This window comes from Chrysemys picta, chromosome 6 (genome assembly GCF_011386835.1).
Source record: "Chrysemys picta bellii isolate R12L10 chromosome 6, ASM1138683v2, whole genome shotgun sequence".
Lineage (NCBI taxonomy): Eukaryota > Metazoa > Chordata > Testudines > Emydidae > Chrysemys > Chrysemys picta.
This window is the reverse complement of record NC_088796.1, coordinates 517,914-539,557: the sequence shown is the minus strand read 5'-3', so window position 1 is coordinate 539,557 and position 21,644 is coordinate 517,914. Positions and strand designations below refer to the sequence as shown.

General features: G+C 52.0%; 1 protein-coding gene and 1 long non-coding RNA gene across 3 annotated transcripts in view; both read right to left on the bottom strand.

Annotated features, from left to right (window-relative positions):
* Positions 1-21,103, bottom strand: part of GBA2 (glucosylceramidase beta 2) — a 66,982-nt gene extending 45,879 nt beyond the window's left edge. Inside the window, exons 1-4 of one of the 2 annotated variants that reach the window (XM_065598551.1) lie at positions 20,606-21,103; positions 3,164-3,258; positions 2,190-2,305; positions 479-697 (exon numbers count right to left, since the gene is read on the bottom strand). In XM_065598551.1, coding sequence (XP_065454623.1) covers positions 479-697; positions 2,190-2,305; positions 3,164-3,258; positions 20,606-20,781 — 606 coding nt within the window. In that variant the 5' untranslated portion in view covers positions 20,782-21,103. The remainder of the gene's footprint in view (positions 1-478; positions 698-2,189; positions 2,306-3,163; positions 3,259-20,605) is intronic. The other variant, XM_065598552.1, reaches the window with a different exon arrangement.
* On the bottom strand, positions 10,744-16,552 carry LOC135984162 (uncharacterized). Its single transcript, XR_010602062.1, has 2 exons — positions 13,309-16,552; positions 10,744-13,026 (listed from the first exon to the last, which is right to left on the bottom strand). It is a non-coding gene; the product is annotated as an uncharacterized LOC135984162 (long non-coding RNA).
* Positions 21,104-21,644: the final 541 nt, after the last annotated feature.

Below are 21,644 nucleotides of genomic sequence, written 5' to 3'. Positions count from 1 at the left end.
GTGCCCAGGCTGTGTCTGAGACCATCCCCCAGGTGCCAGGCCTGCTGCCCAGATGTGACTGGGACCATCCCCGAGGCGCCAGGCCTGGTGCCCAGATGTGACTGAGACCATCCCCGAGGTACCAGGCCTGCTGCCCAGATGTGACTGAGACCATCCCCGAGGCGCCAGGCCTGGTGCCCAGATGTGACTGAGACCATCCCCGAGGTACCAGGCCTGCTGCCCAGATGTGACTGAGACCATCCCCGAGGCGCCAGGCCTGGTGCCCAGATGTGACTGAGACCATCCCCCAGGCGCCAGGCCTGCTGCTTTATCTGCCAGCTGGGAACTCCAGGGTCCATTCCCAACCCCTTGTGTCGCTCTGCGCTGATCCCTCTGGTCGAGGCCAGGGAGACGCGGGCCCCCGTGGTGAGGACAGTGACTAGAATGGGTTAGGCCCTGACAGAGGCAGGGATGAAGGCTGAAGAAGGGGGAGCCTCACCTGGTAGTCGTGTGGGATGATGGGGCTGACCTGCCGGCAGGTGAGCCCCACGTCCTGCCCAGGGAGCTGGTAGACCGTCCAGGCCCGAGGGTACAGGGCATGGTAGAAGGCGTAGTGGCCGCAGTAGCCCCAGTTCCAGCCCTGCAGCACGCTGGGTCTCTCCACAGACAGGACCTGCTGGTAAACGGTCTGTCCCTTCCGGCGCAAGCAGACGGTGAACTGGGAGAGGAGGAGAGCACAGAGATGGGAATGCTGGGCAGGCCCCCCCAGGAGCCGGGCACGCTTCAACTCCAGCAGCAGAACCCTCCCCAGCACTGGCTGCCCGGGGCAGCTCAAAGAGCTGGATTTGACCTATAGGCCCTAAATGGCCCGAGTCCTGCCCACCCCACAGACCGTCCGTCTCCCTGGGCCGGCTCAGAGGGGCGGGGGGCCCGGCTGGGCTTTGGAACCCACTTCGAATGCCGCAGTGACTATGGTCATCCGCCGGGCAGGAACGAAGGCCGCGAGTGCGCTCACAGGGAGGCTGCCCAAGAGATCTGGGCAGGGACCAGCCAACCAGGCCTCAGGGGGAACCCTGCACCGGAGGGAGCAAAGTCACGCTGGAGGCGGCAGCGGAGCCACCAGAACCTCGAGGGAGGAGCTCACTGAAAACGGGAGCGCTGGGAACCTGCATCCAGCCGTTACGTGGCTGCTCAGCCTGCCGAGGCCTGGGTGGCACGGAACGCAAATCAGATGAATCACCTCTGCGGACAGCCTCCCGCCCGGCCGGCTCCCGGCACGGCTGTGTCCTGCCGGCACTGGGGGGCCCGGAGCTGCTGCAGCCGCCCTCACGCCCGCTGCTGTGCAGGTGAGGCTCTGAGAGCTTGGTCCCGTGCCAGGGTCAGCGCCTCAGGCCTCTGCGCGGGCGGCTCATTGTGGGTTTTACAGGATGCGTCAGCTCTACTGCAAAGCCATGACACTGAGCTCCTGACGGGGCGTGCGCCGCAGAGAGCCCTGGGCCCCTTTCCCGGGCATCGGGGCCTTCACCCCAGCGTCTCGGCTCAGCCCACCCTGCAGTCCAGGGGCCTCGGCAGAGGCTCCCAGCCCAGACCCAGATCCTGGTGTGACTCCTCTGCCAGCCCATGGGGCCAGTTTAGGACAGGAGGGAAAGGAACTGGCAGTTCCCCAGTGTCCCCCAGTGCTCCGTCCTGGGCAGGCTTCGTGCTCACTAGCCCTGAAGCCCTTGTGCACCCTGGGCCGGGCCTGTGGCTCCCAGCCCCTCCCATTGCTGTGCTGATCTGTCACTCGCTCACTGACAGGATAACTGGCAAATGCGGTCCCCGAGCGGCCGTGCGAGGAGCAGAGCGCGGCCGTGCAAGGAGTGAACGACCCAGGGCTGGGCAGCAGTGACCCTGCTCGCATGGCTGCTGGGAGCCGATCCATGGCCCACGCTGCCAGAACCACGAGTTTCTCTTGGCCTCCTCCTCTACCCCATTGCACAGAGCTGTCTAGCAGCTGCCACGTTCCACCTCAGAGGTGGCTGCATGGCAGTTGGGGGTGGGGGTGGAGCCATGCCCATAGGTCCCTTCCTTACCCCTGGGTGCAGAGGGGGAACTGGGCCTTCAGGCTGCACCACCTAACGTGGATAACGCGCCAAGCCCCGCAGAGGAAAGGGCATACCAGGGGGCCAGGCAGCAGGATGCCACAGACTGCAATGCAAACACACACCCACCTGGTCTGCTACGACTGTCTTATGGTGGTACACTCCGGGATTCAACTGCCATCGACAGAACTCTCCCCGCCAGCCTCGTGTGATGGTACCTCCCCCAAACCCACCCAGCGGGCACCCTGTTAGAGAGACAAAACAGCAGATTCACCCCTCCCTGCAGGAGCCCGGCAGGAGAGATGGGCTAGCGGGACTTTGGTGCACATGCACTGGGCAGGGGAGGCTGAGTTGCACTCAATGCAGCACAAGCCAGCCCCCGCCCGCCCCCAGGGTACCCCCTGCAGCCCCCGCCCGCCCCCAGGGTACCCCCTGCAGCACCCAATCGCCAGTGAACCCCCGCAGCACCTGCCCCCTGGGATAACCCTCACAGAACCCACCCGCCCCGCAGCACCCACCCATTGGTGAACCCCGCAGCCCCCACCCGCCCCCAGGGTAATCCCCTGCAGAACCCGCCCACTGGTGAACCCCCACAGCACCTGCCCCGCAACACCTGCTCCCCTGGGATAACCACCACAGCACCCACCCACCCCACAGCACCTGCCCAGGGTACCTCCTACAGCAGCCACCTGCCCTGCAACACCTGCCCCCTGGGGTAATCCCCACAGCACCCGCCCCAGCACCCACCCCCGGGGATAACCCCTGCAGCACTTGCCCCTCTGGTAGCCCCCGCAGCCCGCACCCGTACTCAGGGTTACCCACAGAACTCACCTGCCCTGCCACGTCGTCGTCCCCCCCCCCCCCCGGGGTAGCCCCACAGCAGCCCCAGACAGCAGTAGCCTTGGTGTGTCTCCTGTTCTGTCCACACCAGCATCCCCCCACCCACAACCGCCTGCCCTAAGCCCTCAGCCGTGGGGGAACCGTGGCATCTTCCCACCTGCCTCCCCAAGCCTCAGGCCCAGGGAGACTCCAGCCAGCTTCGGTGCCCCAGAGCGACCCTGCTCCCCCCACACGGCTCCCTCCTGGGTGAGTTGACAGCTCACCATAGATCTGGCGCAGGGGGAGCGGGTTGAACAGGTCGATGACGGGACACTTCTTCTCCACGTGTGTCTTCCTGTACCACCACCGCAAATACCTGCTGAGGGGAAGGGAGACCTGAGAAGGGCCCCAGCTGGTCACGGCCCCAGCCCGCCCAAGGGGAAGGGAACCCAAGGGGCCCTGGGCCAACTCGCCCAGGACCGCCTGCCCTTGCCACTGTGCAATGTGGGGAACGAGTCGGCGGGGGTCCCAAGCGGCCTGACAGATCAGACAGCAGCACAGCACGTGGCAGGATCACACCACGCTCGAAAGGCGCTGTCTGGCCGAGTGAGACACACCCCACGCCCCCAGGGCAGGGCAGAGCCAAGCACCACCCTCCTCCCGTCCCCCACAAGAATAGAGCAAAGCCTGGAGCGCGTGGTGCCAGGAAGTATCAGAGGGGTAGCCGTGTTAGTCTGAATATGTAAAGAGCAACAGAGGGTCCTGTGGCACCTTCAAGACTAACAAAGACTTGTTAGTGATGGTACCTCCACCACTTGTTAGTCTTACAGGTGCCACAGGACCCTCTGTTGCCTGGTGCCAGGAAGGAGGCAGGAGGCCTTGGAGGCGTGGGGCGAGTGTCCAGCGTCGGAGAGACGGGAACAAGCCCAGAGCCCGCAGGAGGGAGGAGGAGTCGCCGGCCGAGAACACACAGAAGAAGCCATCAGGGCAAGAGAACCGGGAGGGGACCAGGGCACAGAGGCCAAGGGAGGACGTAGGGAGCAGCCGACAGGTCAAGGAGCACAATGGAGCCTCAGGATGAAAGGGAGACGAGGCTGTTTCCAGCCTGGCGCCTTCATTGTCATTACCTCAGAGATTCCAAAGCCAGAAGGGACGACTGTGATTGTCCAGTCCGACCCCTGCCCGGCACAGGGCCCCAGGACCGGTCCGACCCCCTGCCCCGGCACGGGGCCCCAGGACCGGTCCGACCCCCGGCCCCGGCACGGGGCCCCAGGACCGGTCCGACCCCCGGCCCCGGCACGGGGCCCCAGGACCGGTCCGACCCCCGGCCCCGGCACGGGGCCCCAGGACCGGTCCGACCCCCTGCCCTGGCACGGGGCCTAGGACTGGTCCAACCCCCTGCCCGGCACAGGCCAGAGAACTTCCCAAAAATAATTCCTAGAGCAGATCTGTTAGAAAAACATCCCAACTTGATTTAAAAGTTGTCAGTGATGGAGACTCCACAACAACCCTTGGTAGGCTGTTCCAATGATTAATTTCCCTCACTGACAAGAAAGTACACCTTATTTCCTGTCTGAAGTTGTCTAGCTTCAGCTTTCAGCCAATGGATCACATTATACCTGTCTCTGCTAGATAGATGAGCACTCCATTCTCAGTATTTGTTCCCCATATATGCAGTGTAGTTTTCTCTCTCACCAACAGAAGTTGGTCCAATACAAGACATTACCTCCCCCACCTTGTCTTTCTGTTCCCCATCTAAGTACATACAGACTGGAGTCAAGTCACCGCTTAACCTTCTCTTTGTTAAGCTAAATATATTGAGCTCTTTGAGTCGGTCACTACAAGGCAGGTTTCTAATCCTCTGATCATTCTCGTGGCTCATCTATGAACCGTCTGCAATTTATCAACGTTCTTCGTGAACTGCGGGCACCAGAGCTGGGCACAGGAGTCCACCAGCAGCTGCACCAGTGCCATATTTAGCATAGAATCATAGGACTGGAAGGGACCTCGAGAGGTCATCTAGTCCAGTCCCCTGCACTCAAGGCAAGACTAAGCCACCGCCCTCTCTGCAGCCGGACTCCCCTGGGTTCACCCGGAGCACCAGGGAATGCGGGGAGAAAGGTTAAAGGGAGGTGCCGGGGGGTCTCTACGGCCCCTCACCCTGTCTCTCTCTCTCTTCCGCCAGCTTTAACCCTGGGTGTAACACGGGCCGCCTGGGAAAGCAGGGAGAAGGGGGGCTCTCTTTAGAGGCTCACCCCATCTCTTCTGCCGTCCTTCCTAGACCATCCCTGACAGGTGTTTGTCCAACCTGCTCTTAAAAATCCCCAATGATGGAGATTCCACAACCTCCCTAGGCAATTTATTCCAGTACTTAACCACCCGGACAGTTAGGAAGTTTTTCCTAATGTCCAACCTAAACCTCCCTTACTGCTTCTTGTCCGAACCTCAGAGGTTCAGAAGAACAACTGTAACAACCTTTTATGTACTTTTATGAAAACTTATGTCCCCTCTCAGTCTTCTCTTCTCCAGACTAAACAAACCCAGATTTTTTCAATCTTCCCTCATAGGTCACGTTTTCTAGACTTTTAATCATTTTTGTTGCTCTTCTCTGGACTTTCTCCAATTTGTCCACATCTTTCCTGACATGTGGCGCCCAGAACTAGCCTCAATACTTCAGCTGAGACCTAATCAGCACCGAGTAGAGCGGAAGAATTACATCGTGTCTTGCTTACAACACTCCTGCTAATACATCCCAAAGTGATATTTGCTTTTTTTGCAACAGCGTTACATTACTGTTTCATATTTAGCTTGTGGTCCACTATGACCCCCAGATCCCTTTCCGCAGTTCCTTCCTAGGCAGTCATTTCTCATTTTGTATGTGTGCAACTGATTGTTCCTTCCTAAATGGAGTACTTCGCATTTGTCCTTATTGAATTTCATCCTATTTACTTCAGACCATTTCTCCAATTTGTCCAGATCATTTTGAATTTTAATCCTGTCCTCCAAAGCACTTGCAACCCCTCCCAGCTTGGTATTGCACACAAACTTTATCCGTGTACTCTCTATGCCATTATCTAAATCATTGATGAAGATATTGTACAGAACTGGACCCAGAACTGATCCCTGTGGGACCCCACTCGTTATGCCCTTCCAGCATGACTGTGAACCACTGATAACTACTCTCTGGGAACGGTTTTCCAACCAGTTTTGCACCCACCTTATAGTAGCTCCATCTAGGTTGCATTTCCCTAGTTTATGAAAAGGTCACACGAGGCAAGATCAAAAGCTTTAGTAAAGTCAAGATATACCTCGTCTACCGCTTGACCCCATCCACAAGACTTGTTAGCCTGTCAAAGAGAGCTATCAGGTTGGTTTGACAGGTGTGATAAGACCCAACTTCATACTTGGCATTGTAGATCCAGATCATTACTGGCCCCTGCCCAGGGAGCTGACAGACCAGTGCCGAGCCAGACACTGCAGATCAGGCACAGATTGCTGGCACTGGGGAGGTTATGTACGCACATGCTGATGTGAACCTTGCCCTCCTGTCCCCCCCAGGCCCTCCGGTTATCATGTTCACCAGTGGTGTTTTGTCTAGCGGGAGAGTCCAGGCACTGGGGCAGACCCTACTGTAAGCACAGTTCATAGAAGATCAGGGTTGGAAGGAACCTCAGGAGGTATCTAGTCCAATCCCCTGTTCAAAGCAGGACCAATCCCCAACTAAATCATCCCAGCCAGGGCTTTGTCAAGCCGGGCCTTAAAAACCTCTAAGGATGGAGATTCCACCACCTTCCTAGGTAACCCATTCCAGTGCTTCACCACCCTCCTAGCGAAATAGTGTTTCCTAATATCCAACCTAAACCTCCCCAACTGCAACTTGAGACCATTACTCCTTGTTCTGTCATCTGCCACCACTGAGAACAGTCTAGATCCATCCTCTTTGGAACCCCCTTTCAGGTAGTTGAAAGCAGCTATCAAATCCCCCCCTCACTCTTCTCTTCTGCAGACTAAATAACCTCAATTCCCTCAGCCTCTCCTCATAAGTCATGTGCTCCAGCCCCCTAATCATTTTTGTTGCCCTCCGTTGGACTCTCTCCAATTTGTCCACATCCTTTCTGTAGTGGCGGGACCAAAACTGGACGCAATACTCCAGGTGTGGACTCACCAGTGCTGAATAGAGGGGAATAATCACTTCCCTCGATCTGCTGGCAATGCTCCTATTAATGCAGCCCAATATGCCATTAGCCTTCTTGGCAACAAGGGCACACTGCTGACTTATATCCAGCTTCTCGTCCACTGTAACCCCAGGTCCTTTTCTGCAGAAAAGCCAGTCGGTCCCCAGCCTGTTGCAGTGCATGGGATTCTTCCTTCCTAAGTGCAGGACTCTGCACTTGTCCTTGTTGAACCTCATCAGATTTCTTTTAGCCCAATTCTCCAATTTGTCTAGGTCACTCCGGACCCTATCCCTACCCTCCAGCGTATCTACCACACCTCCAAGCTTAGTGTCATCTGCAAACTAGCTGAGGGTCCAACCCATCCCATCATCCAAATCTTTAATGAAGATGTTGAACAAAACCGGCCCCAGGACCGACCCTTGGGGCACTCCTCTTGAAACCGGCTGCCAACTAGACATGGAGCCGTTGATCACTACCCGTTGAGCCCGACAATCTAGCTAGTTTTCTATCCACCTTATAGTCCATTCATCCAGCCCATACTTCTTTAACTTGCTGGCAAGAATACTGTGGAAGACCATATCAAAAGCTTTGCTAAAGTCAAGGTATAACACGTCCACTGCTTTCCCCTCATCCACAGAGCCAGTTGTCTCCTCATAGAAGGCAATCAGGTTGGTCAGGCACGACCAGTACAGTATGCGGCCCATCCCAGTTTCAAACCATGCCTCATGGGACTTGTAAAGTGCCCTTTAGGTGCTACATAACTAAAGCAAACGTGTCTCTGTACAGCACTGGGCTGCGCCAATCAGGTAACTTCTCCCTACCCGAAGGCTCTGCAGTGTACAGGCAGATGGGAACACAACGAGTCCAAGATGGAACACAGCCAGAGCGAGGCCTGGCCATGACAAGTGGAATGCTCCAGGGAACGGCGCCTGACAGCATTTCCTATCTGAGACAGAACCAAAATGCTGTTTAAAAGTAATTACTGAAAATACAAGCCCGGTTTCCTCAAAGGCAGACGATGAGCCGGCTTCAGGCTGGCCCCTCCAGCCTGGGAAGGGGGGCTGTTAGACGAGAACAAGCCTGGGCAGGGAAATAGTAATTTAGGGTGAGACACCAGATGCTGTGTATGTGCAGAGAGAGACTGAATCCTGGGTCTGCTCGCTCCAGCCTGCTGCTTACGTTTGAAGAGGGGCTGCAGGAAACCCAAAGCAGCAAATACAGTATCGACTGAACCAGGAACACATGCCCTGGCCATCAGTGGTGGGGACACAGACATTCACCTCCTGCTCAGTGGGCACCCTGTGCAGGTGGCCCTGTATAGGCTGCATGGCATGACTTGAACAAGGTTGTACGTGGCCACGGACTCACCTGCCCTGACTCCAGAGAGATGCTGGTCCTGGGGCTGTAACACACGGCAACCGCCCGCAAGGCTCCAGGGCACTAGCCTTGGAAGCAGGGCAGGGGGATGCAGAACCGACCTTAGGGGCTTTCCCGGGGGGGGGGAGGGGAAGCACTTTCTGAGCACTGGACAGATGTTAACTAATGAACCCTCCCCCTCCCGGAGACGGGCCAGGGCATCTTCCCATTGGTTGAACAGGGCTAGTCATGATAGAAAGGGGAGGGGTCTTGTGCAAGGTCACACAGCCCCCTGGCTCTGAGCATTGGGCTCACCCCTGCTTTGCACACTCAGACACCACGCTGGTGAGCATGATTACCGCCTCGACAGAACAGAACAGGGGATCTCAGCCTGGCGAACGGGTACAAGGCAGGCACAGGACTCAAACGGCTACACTGGAGCAGACAAACAGCCCCCTAGCTCAGCAGCCTGTCCCCCGGAGAGGCCCGCACCAGCCGCTTCTGGGGAAGGCGTTTGAATCCTGTGCAGGCTGGTGAGGGGAAACTTTGTTCCTCTCTATCCCCTCTCCTATTTATATCCTTAATGTTAGCTATTATAGTTCTGCATATTCTTGGTAGTCACGACCGCCCTGCCGTTCCCGGCCTGCTAACTGCGGCGTGGGGTCCCTGTATGGACCAGGTTATGATCCACAGAGAAGAATGCAAAGAAGGTCCTCGCTGAACTCAGCCTGTGAGATCTTCTGAGCCAAATCTAACGTGTTCAGGACAAGTATCAGGGGGTAGCCGTGTTAGTCTGTATCCACAAAAACAACAAGGAGTCCGATGGCACCTTACAGACTAACAGATATATTTGGGCATAGGCTTTCGTAGGTAAAAAAACCCATTTCTTCAGATGCATGGAGTGAAAGTTACAGATGCAGGCATTATATACTGACACATGGAGAGCAGGGAGTTATCTCACAAGTGGAGAACCAGTGTTGACAGGGCCAATTCAATCAGGGTGGACGTAGTCCACTCCCAATAATAGATGAGGAGATGTCAATTCCAGGAGAGGAAAAGCTGCTTCTGTAATGAGCCAGCCACCCCCAGTCCCTATTCAAGCCCAAATTAATGGTGTTAAATTTGCAAATAAATTTGAAAATGAATTTTAGTTCAACACCATTAATTTGCACAGCACAGGCCCTAGGACCAGTCTGACCCCTGCACGGCACGGGCCAGAGAACTGTCACAAAATAATTCCTAGAGCAGTTCTGTTAGAAAAACATCCCATCTGGATTTAACGCTTGTCAGTGATGGAGAATCTATCGCAGCCCCTGATCAACTGTTCCAATGGTTAATTCCCCTCTCTGTTAAAAATGTGTCTTATTTCCAGTCTGAATTTCCAGCCCTGGATCATGCTCTACCTCTATTGGCTAGATCAGGGGTCAGCAACGTTTGGCACGCGGCTCGCCAGGGTAAGCACCCTAACGGGCCGGGCCAGTTTATTTACCTCCTGACGCGGCAGGTTCGGCCAATCGCGGACCCCACTCGCCGCGGTTCGCTGTCCCAGGCCAATGGGGGTGTGGGCGAGCGATGTGCTGGCTGCGGCTTCCCAACGCCCCATTGGCCCGGGACGGCGAACCGCAGCGAGTGAGGGCCGCGATCGGCCGAACCTGCCACGTCAGCGGGTAAATAAACTGGCCCAGCCCACCAGGGTGCTTACCCTGGCGAGCCGCGTGCCAAACGTTGCCGACCCCTGGGCTAGATTGATGAGCTCTCTATTATCAATCTTTGTTCCCCATGAGGTACTTATTGACTGGAATCAAGTCACCCCTTAACCTTCCCTCTGTTAGACTCGAGAAGCTCAACCTGTTCAGCTTATCACTAGAAGGAAAGTTTTCTCATCCTTTACTCACTCTCATGGCTCTTCTCTGAACCTCTCCAATTTAATCAACCTCCTTCTTGAATTATGGACACCAGAACTGGATGCGGTTTTCCAGCAGTGGTCTCACTAGTGCTGTACACAGAGGTAAAATCACCTGCCTGCTCCTACTCACTATCCCCGTGTATGCATTCAAGGATCGCATTAGCCTCTTGGCCACAGTGTCTTCCTGGGAGCTCAAGTTCAGATGATTATTCAACACGACCCCCAAATCTCTAACATTTTATCACCATTGAAAAGCAGGGTGGATGTGATTTAAATCAAATTGATTTAAATCACTAGTCAGGAATACTAGATTTAATCATGGATTCCTACATAAAAGTGCATTCTTGTTGGTTGTTATAACCTTAATACATATTCTTCACAACTCAGAGATAGATGTAAGTTTCATTTTTAGAAGGTACACACTACACATTTTTAAAGTGATTTATTTTGAAAACTTTTCAGATGAGTTTTACAGCTATATCAGAAAATGAAGGATTGTTTGGTTATTTCATTTACCAAAGATAATTGAAGCAGATATTTATGAAGCCATTGGGAGGTGAACTATCATTAATGTTTGGAGGATTTTCTTGCCATGCTGTATTAGGAGGAGAACATCATCAGGCAGACATTTTAAAGTGTTTTATTTAACTAAAACAACAATGTTATGTATTCTGGATTTTTTTCTTCGACAGCAAACATATATTTTAACAAAACAAGCATATGAATTTTTGAATTTAGTTAAACTTTCAAGTTTTTTAAAATCGGGGAGGGATAGCTCAGTGGTTTGAGCATTGGCCTGCTAAACCCAGGGTTGTGAACTCAGTACTTGAGGGGGCCACTTAGGGATCTGGGGCAAAATCAGTACTTGGTCCTGCTAGTGAAGGCAGGGGGCTGGACTCGATGACCTTTCAAGGTCCCTTCCAGTTCTAGGAGATGGGATATCTCCATTAATTTTTTTATTTTTATTTATAAAATCAGGTTTGTTTTTGTTAAATTTGTTTTTAACTAAAATAGTTAAATGAAATATTTAAAAAAAATTAAATTGAATATGTCAGCCAGGTCAACACGAGAAACTTAAAATATTGGCTTCTGCAGCTAACTCCGTTGCCTTCACCTTCATTTTCCTGTTTGTTCATAATCTGGAAAAGAAAAACAAGCTTTCCTGCGTTTTCATGTCCCAAATGATCTCTCACTTTGGAATGAGTTAGTCCAAAGGAAGAAAATATTCTTTCTACACCGGCAGAAGAAGTTACTGCTGTTAAAAGTGAGATTATCACTTCAACAGTCTCTGAATCCAAGTGCTCAAGCGACTTCCACCAGTTCACTGGTGTGCCTTTCTTTAAAACATCATCAGCAAACATCTATTTCTTGACTGGTTCACCCTTAGCTCTGAAGTTTATTATTGTTGCCATTCTGGAGGGATGATTGCTGCATGTCCATGTCATAGCCAACTCCTCCTCTTCAGCAGTTAAGGTTTGACCCTGGTACCGAGTATTGAGAATATTTGCAAGAAAATGAGCTAGAGATAGTGCTTGTCCCATTCGGTTTTTTAATGCTTGTAATTTAACTCTGTCATTGCATATTTCTCTTTTTAAGATCTCACTCAGTTCCTTCCAAATTTCAACAGTGTCAGCAATAAAACAGCTATTTCCCTGCGTTTTGGTCAAGGCTACAGAAATAGGCTTCAGGGTACTCAGCATGTGTTCAACATTTCTCTTAAGCCCAATGTTGAGAACTTTGGCTGTGACAGTGCCATCGATTTCTTCACAATTTTGTTCACAAACTGTCATCAGATTAGGCCAGTTCTTGATATAGTGCTCAAAACAGTCCACTACTGAGTTCCATCACACGTCTTGTGGGAGAGTTAGTTTGGTTCCTTCCACTTTTTTCAGAGCAGCTGCTGCAAAGTGGTTGTTATGGAAGTATTTTTCAATTTCAACCACATTAGCCTTTATTTCTGGAACACTGAGGTCTTTGGCTAGGAGGTGCATCAAAGGAGCACTGCAACCGTATGTTATTAGCTTGGGACTTTTCACTCTCTTCTAAATAATTTCTTCTCATCTTGGATACATTTGCAGCATTGTCTGTGAGCAAGCTGTGTACTAGACATCTGAATTTTTTTTCAGTTTGTTAGAGCTTTTACTGCTACTTCTTGTAAGTATTCTGCTATGTGTGCATTTCCTGATGTATCAATTGTTTCTGTAAGGAAGACATTCCCTTCTTCTGTTGTCACACAAGCACATACAACAGGATCATTGTGGACATTGTTCCACCCATCGAGACTCAGGTTAACAATTTCACCCTCTAGACCTTTTGCACACTGCTCAATTTCTCTTTCATACACTTTATCCAGCAATTTGCCTGTGACATCTGGGTGGACGGTATCCTGGTCTTCATGACTGAACCATGTTAATGAAGTGTGGATTCTCAATCATACAGAAAGGAGAGTTAGTTGCATAAACAAACCGGACAATTTTTTCATCAATTACCTCTTTTTGTAATCTGCTGGTTCTTATCACAAACTTATCTATGGTTGTTTCTGGATGATGGAGATTTTTTTTTCCTTTTTGCTACAGGTGATATACTGTGGCTATGTGACAAACATGATGTGACAAACACTATCATTGGCAGATAACTCTGAAACTATAGAAAATTATGATGATCTTGAAGGTGGAGTCTTCAGAATCCTGTATGTTGAGGATGGATTCTCCTACACAAAACAAGTCAATGCAGTGTTTAATTATTATTACCATACCGCTCATTTAGTATTCCTCATTGCATTCACTGACACTCAGCACTACTTTAAAGGTGAAATTGTAAAAGGAAGATCTGCCTATTTCAGCTATTTATTTTTTATCACAACTGCATCTAAAATGATAGTACCATAGAGTAACAACTATATTTTTTGCTCAAACATGAGAATTCAAGAATAGTCCATAAGGAAGACAGGCAGTCCTTAAGAAAGAAATATGAAATAAAAAACTTTACTAACCTGAAGATCCTGCATGTTCAGACACGTTCCTTTCATCATCTTCAACGCAGCTTCCTCCTGAGTAGGAACACTTCTCATGATGTTGTTTCATTCGGGCAATCAGGCCCTGCATTTCCTTGTTGCACTATTTGCATTTTGCATGCATGCCTGTCTTACCCACAGGTAGAGGAACTTCATTAAAATATTCTCAAACTGGGTCTCTTTTACGGCCTGCTGCCATTATAGGTTTTCCCTTCTAGTGAGAGAATGGGATGGTAGATCTCAAACCAATGAAGGCTACACTCCGAAAGACCTCAAGACTACTGGAATATGCTGTTCAAACAGTTTCTCTTTTGTTTCTACTGCCTGTCCCTCCCTTCTCAAATTTATCTCCAGACTTCTTTTCCTTGTCCAGATCTATTACGCCCCCAACAATCTTCTATTCATTGAACTTTTTGAAACTTTGCACTTTTAGAGAGAGGTAAGGGATTGACTCTGTGTACACAAATTTGCAGAGGGACAAGAGTGTTGAGGTCTGTTATTTCTCACCTCTCTATATTATTTATTTAAAAACATTTTTTGCTGTTAACAAGCATGTTATCTCTGGTGACACAAATCCACAGTTTGAGAACTGCAAAACTAAGCATCTCTAGACTGAGCACTGAGTCCCACTGGGTAGACAGAAAGATTAACCTAAATAATCTCTACAGAAGCCCCTGGAACCCCATAAGATTGGGTCACTAATCCATGAACTATTGGAACTCATTTACAAAACTTTTCTTAAACATTACATGAATATATAATCTCATACTATGGAATTAGAATTTATAATCCCTATTCCATGAGGAAATATCTTTGAGCTATAATGTATCTTAATTAAAACTATCTTTAGATGCTTTTTGAGGAAAAACCTATTTTATCAAAAAAAAATCTCATTTAAATAAAAAAAATCCAATTTTTTAAATTTTTTGTTGCTTTTCATCCACCCTGTTGAAAAGTATCAGAGGAACTAGGCCAAGAGCAACCCACCACGTTTAGCAGCTATGACAGCTTGTCAGCTGGAGGGAAACTCCATGCAGGAGTCTGTGTCATTGCTCCCTTTCCAAAATATGCTGCAGCCGCTCCTGCATGTTGGCAAAACGGATACAGCCATGAGCGGCTGTAGCAGAAGGGTGGAGGCTGCCTGCAGGTCTCCCTACCCCACTCTCTCTCTCTGGAGTACCCCATGTCTAAAGCCCCGCAAATAGCAGATATCCACTTTCTAGCCGCAGATATCCGCATCCACAGACCATTTTTGCAGATTGGATGCGGATACAAATTTGTATCTAGAGTCCTGCAAATCTGCAGATATCCACGTATCACGGATGCAGATACAAATTTTGTATCCGCGCAGGGCTCTACCCATGTTTGCCAGTGAGAAACACACCTCCTTCACCTTCTCCCCTGCCGTTGTGAGACACCAACACCCGCCAGATGCCCAGAATGTTATAACATTTTCTTTCAGTCTCTGCAGCTGTTTGCGTAAATCAAATGTAACATTGATCCTTGTGAAAGTCTCAGTTCACACACACACTATCCCTACAGGTGTCCTTCCCCAGGATCCCAGCACATGTGAGCCTGAGACTTGTCAGTCTGCTGCGGGACGCAGGGGTTGAGGTGCCAGGGGCCACAGCAAAGTTTGGGGGGAGAGTTGAGTGGGGTTATATGGAATTACTGAAGTGAATGTGGTATACCTAGACTTTAGTAAGGCATTTGATATGGTCTCGCGTGATATTCTTATCGATAAACTAGGCAAATACAATTTAGATGGGGCTATTATAAGGTGGGTGCATAACTGGCTGGATAACCGTACTCAGAGAGTTGTTATTAATGGTTCCCAATCCTGCTGGAAAGGCATAACGAGTGGGGTTCCGCAGGGGTCTGTTTTGGGACCGGCTCTGTTCAATATCTTCATCAACGACTTAGATATTGGCATAGAAAGTAAGCTCATTAAGTTTGCGGATGATACCAAACTGGGAGGGATTGCAACTGCTTTGGAGGACAGGGTCATAATTCAAAATGATCTGGACAAATTGGAGAAATGGTCTGAGGTAAACAGGATGAAGTTTAACAAAGACAAATGCAAAGTGCTCCACGTATAATCAGCATGTCGTACACTGGCCCCACATCACACGCTCCCAGCGTAAGGCATGACGGGCCTAAGTGCCCTGAACCAACCCACAATGTAACCCACGCGAGGCCAGCGCAGCCCTGTCCCCCAGCAGTGGCTACCCCGGGGATGGAGGTTTAGGAGCCCCTCAGCCAGAAGTCCAGCACTCATTCCCCCGCAGGTGACCCCACCTGGCAGGACAGGAGCGGGACAGAGCATCGCACACACAGTCTTAGCGGCGCTGGCCACGAAAGCTGTGCCTCAGCTGTGGTGGGACCAGAAATTCAAGCCCTCAGTATGACTGTGGGACTGAGCTGGGCGCTCTGGTCTAAACCAGGTGAGCCTGGAGCCCTGGCGGGGACCGACGCCTATACCCCTCGTGGGGGGCAACCCCCTGGGGCGGGGGGAGACAGAGCCCCGCGCTGCTAGGGGGATTACAACATGCACTGTGCGTGATACATTGTATCGCTCTAAGCCCTCGCCACTGTATCAAGATAAGGCCAAGGCTCTCACCCGAGCATGCCCCTTGGTAACGCTGTGTCCATAAGGTGTCGAGTGGCAGGGAGTTGCCCAGACCGTGTTTAAATAAATTAATGGAGATATCCCATCTCCTAGAACTGGAAGGGACCTTGAAAGGTCATTGAGTCCAGCCCCCTGCCTTCACTAGCAGGACCAACTACTGATTTTGCCCCAGATCCCTAAGTGGCCCCCTCAAGGATTGAACTCACAACCCTGGGTTTAGCAGGCCAATGCTCAAACTATTGTTGCTGGGGAAGGCGCCTACAGCTAGGACACGAGTCTAGCTCGCATTGATTTGAAGGGCAGAACAGACCGAGATGAGCATCCTACCTGCACAGCACAGCCACGATCTCATGCAGTGAGTGACTCCTGCGCCCAGAGCTGAGCGAGAGCGTGTCTGAGAATGAGACCCCAGCACGCCCCACGCTCAGGCTAGGATACACTGCAGACCTAGATTCAGGGCTGGGTCCAGGCACCAGCTTAACAAGGTGCTTGGGGCGGCCAAGGGAGAGGGGCGGCACCTGCGGCAATTCGGGGGCGGCAGGTCCCTCACTCCCTCTAGGAGCGAAGGACCTGCCGCTGAACTGCCGCCGCCGATCGCGTTTTTTTTTTTTTTTTTTTTTTTGCTTGGGGCGGCAGAAATGCTGGAGCCGGCCCTGCCTAGATTGGTGCAACCACGTCACAGAGAGATGCGAACCCGCCCCCCCCCACCACCAAGCAGCTCCATTCTACCGATCTAACCCCCAGCACGCACAGCGCTATGGTGACCGGAGAGCTTCTCCCATCCACAGAGCTACCGCCTCTCACGGGGGTGTATTCGCTACACCAACAGGAGACACTCTTCCGTCGGAGTAGCAGCGTCTTTGCTACAGCAATACAGCACTGTATGTGGAAACAAGCACTAAGTTGTTCCACTGGTCGGTTACCCTCCCTGTTAAACATTTTTGCCTTATTACTACGAATTCATCTACCTTCAGCTTCCAGCCATGGACTCTCATTCTGCCTTTGCCTGTTAGCAGAGGGCTCTTTAATCTATCATAGAATCATAGAAGATTAGGGCTGGAAGGGACCTCAGGAGGCCATCAAGTCCAACCCCCTGCTCAAAGCAGGACCAATTCCCAACTAAATCATCCCAGCCAGGGCTTTGTCAAGCCTGACCTTAAAAACCTCTAAGGAAGGAGATTCCACCACCTCCCTAGGTAACCCATTCCAGTGCTTCACCATCCTCCTAGTGAAATAGTGTTTCCTAATATCCAACCTAAACCTCCCCCACTGCAACTTGAGACCATTACTCCTTGTTCTGTCATCTGCCACCACTGAGAACAGCCGAGCTCCATCCTCTTTGGAACCCTCTTTCAGGTAGTTGAAGGCTGCTATCAAATCCCCCCTCACTCTTCTCTTCTGCAGACTAAATAACCCCAGTTCCCTCAGCCTCTCCTCATAAGTCATGTGCTCCAGACCCCTAATCATTTTTGTTGCCCTCCACTGGAGAGAGTCCACATCCTTTCTGTAGTGGGGGGACCAAAACTGGATCCAATACTCCAGGTGTGGCCTCACCAGTGCCGAATAGAGGGGAATAATCACTTCCCTCGATCTGCTGGCAATGCTCCTACTAATGCAGCCCAATATGCCGTTAGCCTTCTTGGCAACAAGGACACACTGCTGACTCATATCCAGCTTCTCATCCACCGTAACCCCAGGTCCTTTTCTGCAGAACTGCTTCCTAGCCATTCGGTCCCTAGTCTGTAACAGTGAATGGGATTCTTCCATCCTAAGTGCAGGACTCTGCACTTGTCCTTGTTGAACCTCATCAGATTTCTTTTGGCCCAATCCTCCCATTTGTCTAGGTCACTCTGGACCCTATCCCTACTCTCCAGCGTATCTACCTCTCCCCCCAGATTAGTGTCATCTCTGAACTTGCTGAGGGTGCAATTAATACTCAATTAATAATCAAAGTCCTTCTACCCATACAAGTATTCATAGACCATGATCTTAACTTTCTCTTTATTAAACTAAACAGGTGGAGCTTTCTTAGTGTCTCAAAGTCCGGCAGGTTTTCCAAACCTCACACCATTCATATATAGCACTTTTCTGAACCCCTTCCATTTCTTGAACATCCTCTTTGAAGTGTGGAAACCAGACCTGTACAGGGTGCCCAGCAATGGTCTCACCACTGCTATATACAGATGCGATAGCATCTCTCTACTCCCACTCTCCTGTTTATACAGACAAGGATCTTGTTTGCTCTTAGTCATTCCACCACCCTCCCAGCTCACGCTCAGATTCATAGATTCTAGGACTGGAAGGGACCTCGAGAGGTCATCGAGTCCAGTCCCCCGCCCGCATGGCAGGACCAAATACTGTCTCAGGTAGTAACCGCTTTCCAAAATAGCCCCCAACCTATAAATGTGACCTATAATCTTAGCTGCTAGGTTTATGGCCTTGCATTTCGTTGTATTAAAACACATGTTGTTCAAATGAGCCCATCTAACCATGCAATCCTGATCAGTCTGTACAACTGAACTGTCACCAATTTGTGGGTCATCGGCAAACTTTGCGGTGATAGATTGACAATACCTTGTAATGCCCGGAAAAAACCTGCTCACATTAACAAAACATTATTGAATTAAATTAAACCAGATAGAATGAGGGTTAATCCCTTTGGAGGCCATTGCATTAAAAATGCAACTGCAGCTGTGTGGTTGCGACACTGTATGTACCTGCTGTGGTAGAAGGGGGGATGTGAACGCACTTCTTCAGTTGTCAGCTGTGGAAGCCATAACCCCACCTTCCACCTCAGGGATATGCAAATCCTCCGTCAATCTGACTTCTCCAGAGACCAACAGACAAAGAAAAGAGTTTGGGATAAATAGCCGAGTTTAAACTGGCTCAGGGCCTTCTTCCTAATCCAGCAAACAGGCAGGAGCCCCAGAACCCCTGGGCCACAGAGGGTCCTGATCCTTAGGGTAGGATTGGGCCTACTACGGCCCCAGGAGACTGGGTGCATCTTCTGATCTGAAGCTGTGATGCACTGGTAGGCGGTAGTCACAAGGACTCCCCAGGGGGTGGGGTGGGGTGTCACAGGACTGCTCACACCAGACCCCACGAGCTCTGGTAAGCTCATTAGCATGCGTGTAGGCTCTTTTATGGTTTGTATTCCGTTTTCTCTGTACAGTCTGTCGCATCTTACGCTGGGGTTACGTTCCGCAGTCAGCGCGTAAAGCGAAAATCGCGTAGAGTCAAAATTACATGGAGCGGAATGGCGGGCGGAATCGCCCGCACTACAGGTACAGTATTCAAATGGTTATTTTTCTCTTTTTGTTTTTGTTTGTTTTTGCCGACCTCGTAAAGCTGAAATCGTGCATGTTAATTGTGCGTAAGATGCGCCAGACCTGTAATGCTTTTCACCTTAACAATAAAGCAAGTGCTGTCTCACAACTTATCTCTGCAACAACCGCTCTGTTACCAGTCTCAGGAGAAAGCAAGCAGACTCTCTTTGCTGGGAGATACACAGTGAAGGCAGGGACCGAGGCAGCCTGGGAATACCCCAGGCAGAAGAGAAAGATGTGGGGCTCCCCACAGAAAGGCAGCACCTGGGAGTTGGAATCCAAGGGTGGGTGCCCTCGCTGAGCCCCGGAGGGGAAATACAGGTGCAATGGCCCCAGGAACGGAAGAGCCCAGCTCTGCTGCAGACCAACGTTGTGACCTGTGACGGTGCCTCAGTTCCCCAACGGTACAACAGGGACAACAGCGTGGCCCCATCTCCCCGGCTGAGGCAAGGAAAAGGCAAATGACTAGGCTCAGATGCAACAGTAACAAGGTCCACACAGGAAAGCAAGCGAGACCTACACATGTGGTAAGTAGCGACAGGACCTTGATCAGTAACAGTAATTCTCTGTCAACATTCCAACAGTCACTTTTAACCCTTGAGTAACTATGTATATAAAAACATGCTGCAACTTAACAGACCACGTCCCATCTATTCATAGCACAGAATCGCACACATTTCGGATCTCAGGCTGTTCTGGTCGTTAAGAGAGCGTCTAACGAGTGTCAGACCCTAGACAAATATTAATCACATGGCACTTTATAAGAACAGTCATAACTAACCCTTACATTAGATTTTATCACCACAAACTGCCAAAGAAAAAACAAGCCATTCATAAACTACAGTAAATCCTTGACACTGATACCCTAGGACAGCGGTTCTCACTGGGGGTACTCAGAGGTCTTCTAGGGGGTACATCAACTCAGCTACATATTTGTCTAGTTTTACAACAAGCTACATACAAAGCACAAGCAAAGTCAGTGCAAACTAAAATTTTGTACAGACAATGAGTTGTTTGTACTGCTCTATAGACCACACACTGAAGTGTGATAACGAAGGGAGATGCACGCTGGGGGAACCGGCCAATCTGGCAGGACTGACAGGTCTGTCCGCTCGGGGGTCGTGGGGAGAAGAGCTGGGGGAGGCCGTGCCAGGCTCTCAGACAAGCAAGGCAAGGCAAAGCGCCCAAGGATACTGACCAGGCAGGTGGCCTGTGGGTGGCTCATTCAATTCCCTGAGGGAGAGAAAGGGGCCAGCGATCGCGGTGCGCTGCGACGGGGCGTCAAAGTGCACAATGGCCACAGAAGGGCAGAGCCACCTACCGCATGCCCAGGCCCAGGTGTTTCACCACGTCCGAGGCGGAGACGTCCGAGGCCTGGTAGGGTTTCCTCTTCTCCGCGAACTCATGGGCCAGGCAGATCCGCCAGCCAGACGACGGCACCTGGTGCCCACGGGCAGTGCCCTCAAACCGCTCCATCAGCTTGGCGCTGTCCGCCATCGCTGCCCCGTCTGCCCAAGCAGCTTCCTCGTCCCGTGCCCGGCTCAGGGTGCAGCCTCCCCCTCCGGTGCCCGGCTCAGGGTGCGCTGCTCCGTGCACTCAGCCCCAGCCCTGCCTGGGCCCCTCCGCCCGTCACAGAGCCTCGGGCAGGACACGGGGCCAGTAACAGCCGCCGCCCCACACCCGGTAGCAGCAGCCGCCTCCCGGCCACCCCGGGGCAGAGCTCAGCGCTGCGGCCCCCGCGGGCAGCACCTGCCTCTGCAGCGGGCTCGGCGAGCCCCGCCGGTGCGAGCCCACCTGTAACCCCCTCCCCCCCCGGTACCTGTCTGTCCGCAACCCCCCCCCCGTTATCTGTCTGCAACCCCCTCCCCCCCGTTACCTGTCCGTCCGCAAACCTCCCTCCCCCCCGTTACCTGTCTGTCCGCAACCCCCTCCCCCCCGTACCTGTCTGTCTGTCCGCCTGCACCCTCCCTCCCTCAGTACCTGTCTGTCCGTCCGTCTGTCTGCAAACCTCCCTCCCCCCCGGTCCCTGTCTGTGTGTCCGTCTGCAACCGCCCCAAGCGCTGCCTGCCGCCCCCCCCGCACCTGTCCGTCTGCAAACACCCCCCGCCGGGCGCTGACCTGCCGGCCTCACCCCGCGCGAGCTCGACGGGCACCGGAAGGCGGGACTCGGACTCGGACTCGGGAGGAAACCGGCCCGAAGCCCAACCGGCTCGGCCGCCGGGGGGTAGCGGAGATGGGAATGCGAACCCGGCCGAGCGGCGCCCGAGCATTCCCGAGCGGGGCCGAATGGCGGGGCCCGAACCCGGCCGAGCGGGCCCGAACATTCCCGAACGGAGCCCGAGCATCTCCGGGCGGAGCCG